Raw genomic sequence first — 6,000 nt, forward strand, 5'->3', positions numbered from 1 at the left:
TAACACAATGCAAAACAGGAATAAGTTTAACCTAGCTAACTCTGTCACACAGCATTGGAGAGGGGACTACTGAAGACTTTGCAGAAGCTGGACGAGTACCTGTGCTCTCCTCTTCCAGATGAGATCGATCACAACAGCATGGAGGAGGTGAAGGCCTCCACACGTATGTTCCTGGATGGAGAAGAGATGACACTCGCGGACTGCAACCTGCTGCCCAAACTCCACATCGTCAAGGTTATTTATGTTTTCTGCATGTATATATGCCGGATTAGTTAGTTTAGTAACTTTTAGTAACTTTGTTTGTCTCCGTAGGGAAATTTCATTTACAGCATGGTACATGGTACACCTACTCTAAATAAATATTAAGTCTACTGCTTGAGAAATAAATGAGTTTTATCCTATTTCTTACACATCCGGGAACACCAAATTGATGACCTGATGGTAACAGTTGGAAGGTGTATGATAAAGGAAGTCTCTCATCATTGACAATCATGATAGCCTTATTTAGTACTTTTTATTGCATATACTATCAGAGCTCTTTAGTTTTTTTCCCAACAACTTACTGGCTGTTTTTACCACCTTCCCCCGTGACCTCTTCTGGGCCTCAAAAGCATTTCCATTGCAACATATTACACAAAATGTGGCATAACTTTTGATAAAGGCACTTTAAAACATGATCAATAATGTGTTGTCAACATTTAAAAGACAATAGTTTCTTTAAGAAGTATGTTCTCTGTTAAAGCTTTTTACACCCCACATCCCACTGATATTGTCCAACATCACACCCAATAAAAATATGTTAATTAATATAATATCATGTATGTTTTAAATAATATAATATGATAAAAACAGTATGTGTTTTGAGAGAATCCATAGAATAAAATAGTAGGTGAGAAGTCTTTGGATGATCTGTAGTTTCTGGTGAGATTCTACAGTGCACATTCAGTGCAAAAAGACATGGACACACTAAATTCACCATATTGTCATGTAACCTCGTTTAATTATTAATACGCAATTTCATTAGATATTGTGTTTTTACAAGTTGAAAGCCAAGTATCATTTATTTATTTATTTAATATTGTTTTACATTTATTTATTTAGCAGAGGCTTGTATCCAATGTGACTTACAGGTGAGCATAAAATCATCAGAGAAGCAGCAGTGTATATAAATGCTACGACAAGTCTCCAAGTCTTAACCTTTTCAAGGTGCACTACATGGGGAAAAAATGTTTTGGCCCACATCTTGGATTGAATAATATACTGACACAACTCTGATAAATATTATGATAACCTATGATAATCTATGGATAAAAAGTCAACCAGGTGACATTTGTTTCGGAACCTGTCTTGTTTGCCCAGTTAAGAGTGGTTTGTTTGACATGTGAAACCTGCAACCACGCTCTGATCCATGCCAAATCAATTGGTCTGAGATTGCCTGAACGAGGTGGTCTCGGCTCGATTGAAACAAACTCTGGAGCTGATTGATTGTAGTGTGAAAACAAAACAATCGATGAGAATCCAGAGAATTATGAGTATGACAGGATGTCATTCCTACCAGTAAATATGTGTTTGATGTTGAACACGGAAGTGAATGCATGCTGAAATATTACAGAGTGTTGTTTATCCATTAGAAAAATTGACAAATTACCATCTGATCATTTTTTCCATATTTTAATCTTGTATTAGGCCTATTGTCTTTCATTTCTACATTGACATCTCAAAAGAAAGATCCACATTGATCTGCTTCATGATCTGACTTTAGTCTCTTTAATTTAAGCCTATAATGCATAATTCTAGCCAACGTATTTTTTTAATCAACTGATTGTTTCAATAGACAATAGATGAACCAAACTTGTCTGAAATTAGGGTGTATATATATATATATATATATATATATATATATATATATATATATATATATATATATATATATATATATATATATATATATATATATGTATATATACACAGTTGAAATCAGAATTATTAGCCCCCTTTTGATTTTTTTTTATTCTTTCTTAAATATTTCCCAAATTATGTTTAACAGAGCAAGACAAAATCCTGCCTAGTTCACCTTATTAACCTAGTTAAGCCTTTAAATGTCACTAAGCTGTATAAAAGTGTCTTTAAAAATATCTAGTAAAGTATTATTTACTGTCATCATGGTAAAGATAAAATAAATCAGTTATTAGAAATGAGTTATTAAAACTATTGTTTAGAAATGTGCTGTAACAATCTTCCCTCTATTAAACAGAAATTGGGGAAAAAAATAAACAGTGGGGCTAATAATAATAATAATATATATATATATATAAGAAAGTCTTACCTCTAATTTATGACTTCTCTCTCACCATGTCTGCGGGTGTCAAAATAAAAGTGCACCTTTTCACTTATAATGGCTTATTGCTCATCATAAATTAAAATAATGATGTGACTGACAGCTGAGCGGTATTAGTGGAACTCTGAATAATAAACCCTGAAACTCGGACCAATGTGAGGACAGTTTACTCGAATGTAAACTTTACCATATAAAAGCGAAGCACACCAAGAACAAAAATAAATATAGTAACAATTGTAATTCCTGTTTTGGAACAAAACGTTCGATCTACAGGAGCACTCTTAAAATTGCACAATATTTTTCAAGAAGCATGGAGTGTTTATAAAAAACACACTCACACAAAATTGGTTGAAAGATTTACATCATAACATTCTCTCTTTCATTTTATAGGTGGTGGCAAAAAAGTACAGAGGCTTTGAGATCCCTAAAGACCTGACGGGCATCTGGAGGTACCTGAACAATGCCTACAAGCGCGAAGAGTTCACCAACACATGTCCCAGTGACAAGGAGATCGAGATCGCCTACGCTGACGTAGCAAAACGGCTCGTCAAATAATGGCTAAATCTCCTCCACTCAACCCCCTGCGCTGGGACTGTTTATTTTCCTTCACATGAGAAGAGAAAAAACAAGCTACAGACTCCTTTTTTCCTTCTCTTTTATTTAGATTAAATACCCAATGCATGATTTCTCCCTCCCCATTACAGCTCTTAGGACAACTCTTTAAATTTCAGTGCGGCGGAAAGATTTTCACATTTGGTTTTTTAAGTGTTAATGCAGGAAGTGCCAGATACTGTCGGTGTATCGATGGCTAATAGCGTGAGCATGTGGCTCATGCATATCTATTCCTCTCACCCACACTATGTAGCAATAACAGAGTGGGTTCACCAGCTTTTTTGTTTTATTATGAATTTAAAATATGAACGAGATGCTTTTTCTAAGCTTGCCAAGTGAACAGTTATGAAGCGTTTTTCTGTTTTGTTTCTATGTAAATGCATTTGAACAGTGTTGAAAGCTCCAGTGTTTATTTAGAGAGCAGTGTAGCACACACGCCGAAGTCTCCAAAAGACCCTTTATTGAAATTTGAAATGAAGTGCTTAGAACTGACTTTTGTTGATACTTTCATATGAAGTTCATATCATATACATTAGTCATCAGTTGTTTGCAGAAATGGCACCTTGCATATTATGTAGTACATTTGCAGCGACTGTGGCCTTTTGATGAAGGAAAGGCCTCTTTTATTGAGATAATAGATACATGAAGAGACTCTATAGATCTGCCTTATTCACTCTAGATTCATTATCTAATATTTAGAACGCTGGATTGTCATGACCTCATCCCATTGCTCAAAACACATGAAGGGAAATGCCTGTGTAGCTATAGAGGTAGGACTACATCACTTGCACTTCACATGAAGTGTCCTTGCCTATTTAAATAGTAGCAAAAATGTTTGTTTGTTGTTGTTTTTTTTTTTTTTAAGAAAATTGGCTTAATTTGATAAAGGGCATCTCACTTAAAGAAGATTGGTTTGGTTTTTTAAGATAAGCAATAGTTTCAGAGAAAGATGACCATATACATGAAGTAGCTTTAAAGCCTTTGCAGGTTAATAACGCATTTAAAGGCTCAGTGGGAAACTTGATTTTATGTTACAATGTTAAATGTAAGATTAGTTTCTTATTTGGAGAAGGATCTTAATAGTTGTAAATGAGAATTTGGTTGCCACAAGTTCAAATTCTTTTGATGATTGAGAAATAATTGTTGTTTTTCAGCAGTTTTATACATTCATACATTGAATGTAGTGGAATGACACTGACCTGTGGCATCTCTGGCCTTTTACCTGAAGGTAGCAAAAAAACCCATTCATCATTACATGACAACACAAATACAACATTTAGGAAGGCGCAGTTTGAGATGTTTCTGTCTGCTGTTGGAAGTGAGGGAATTGCTGCCGTGTGGGAACAATAACGGGAAGATTGTGTTACGTGGGGGTTGTTTCCTTTTTCCACTCTTTTACTCGTGCTGATCCTTTAATGGATTTAGGGGTTGAGTGAAAATGGAGTGTTTTTTTTTTTTAAGGCAGCCGACCAGTTCACTTTGAGTTCAGTTAAAGAGATCGTTGACACATTATTAGAAAGTTGGACACGTGCCACTAATTTTAATTGTTTTTCAGCTTTGTGCCTTTAAACTAAAGCACGCATGAATGCGTCACGTGGATGATGTGGTTTTGTTTTTTTAGTGTTGTTTTTTTTTTTTTTTTGTGGACAGATGCTCCCTCCAAACTGTATAGCCCATATCTCTCTCTCCCTCTCTCTCTCTCTCTCAGAGAAGCCGAATGTTAAAACATTGCTCTTTGTAGATTTCTGATTGGACCTGTATGTGTGTGTACAAGGAACAGGTTTGACATTAACTATAAAAACACTGCATGTTTGCCATTTGCCATCGCATTCTCATTAAATAAACTGCTGGCAGCTATGACAAATTTGGAGTGAGTTATTTTAGTGTAAAATACAAACACTGGTTTACTGTAATTCTCTTTTCCAGAAAATTCTGACTTTTAAGTCCATGTTGTTGTTTTTTTTCTCCATCTGGGACAATATGTTCATGTCAGTCCTCTTTAATGGTAAGACTGGAGTTTTGACATAAGTACAGATACAGCAAGTTTCAGGATGAGCATGCATGACTAAATTTAGCTCATCTTTTAGTGAAGTATTGATACATAAAAATCATTTGATTAAATATAATGTAGTGATATATAACTATTTGATTTGAGATATGATTTGTTCTCCCTGTGTTCGCGTGGGTTTCTTCAGGATGCTCTGACATAGACATACTCTGTAGGTGAATTGGGCAAACAAACTTAACTAGTGTTAACAGATGCTGCTCATTTGAATTTAAAAAATGGGTTTGTGGATGTTACATGTTATGCATTGTATGCAAAGAACACATATAAATGTTGTAAAGCTACTGTTTTGTTTAAGAGAATAGTTAATCCAAAATTGTAAATTCTGACATTATTAACACTTAAGATTTAAACACTTCACTTATTCAAAATCTATTTGAGTTTCTTCTGTTGAACACAAAAGAAAAAAAATTGAAAATGCTGGTAGCTGACAACAACCAGCATTCATCACAGAAGAGAGACTCATAAAGGTTTAAAACCTCATGAGGGAGAGTACATAAGTTAATTCTAATTTTTGGATGAATTGTTCTTTTAAAGTTTATAATGAACTGAGGTAAAGGATTCATTGTTGGAAACGTAAACACATTAATTGTAACAAATATTTCAATAGTTTGCTATAATTTGCGAATTTCTGATTTCTTTAAATATAGCCCACTTAAAACCACCAGGTTGCGCTGTAACTTCTTTACATTCAAATAACATACAGTACTTTGCGCACTGGGGATTGGCTTTAATTTTGGGAGCACAGTAAGTTTTGGAAACAATGTAAAACAAGCTAGAGGTCTGGGGATTCCAGTTACAGTATATTACATTATATGTGAGATGTTACTTTAGATTTGTAGGATTTTAAGTCAAACCAACTTCTTTTTTTTCTTTTTTTTTAAAGTCTGTCTTTAAAAAGAGAAAGTATCCACGAAGTTCAAAGCTAAATTGCGCGCTCCGCCCAGTCCCCGCTGGTGAGCTCCTGAAGCGCGTGAACAACACC

At 34.6% G+C, this 6,000-nt stretch overlaps 1 protein-coding gene across 1 annotated transcript in view; it reads left to right on the forward strand.

Annotated features, from left to right (window-relative positions):
* The window catches only part of clic4 (chloride intracellular channel 4), a 33,676-nt gene extending 28,862 nt beyond the window's left edge, over window positions 1-4,814 (forward strand). The window contains 2 exon segments of the mRNA NM_201486.1: window positions 53-234; window positions 2,729-4,814. Of these exon segments, the coding sequence (NP_958894.1) occupies window positions 53-234; window positions 2,729-2,893 (347 nt within the window). The 3' untranslated portion in view covers window positions 2,894-4,814.
* The last annotated feature ends 1,186 nt before the right edge of the window (window positions 4,815-6,000 follow it).

Source organism: Danio rerio, chromosome 17 (genome assembly GCF_049306965.1).
Source record: "Danio rerio strain Tuebingen ecotype United States chromosome 17, GRCz12tu, whole genome shotgun sequence".
Taxonomy (NCBI): domain Eukaryota; kingdom Metazoa; phylum Chordata; class Actinopteri; order Cypriniformes; family Danionidae; genus Danio; species Danio rerio.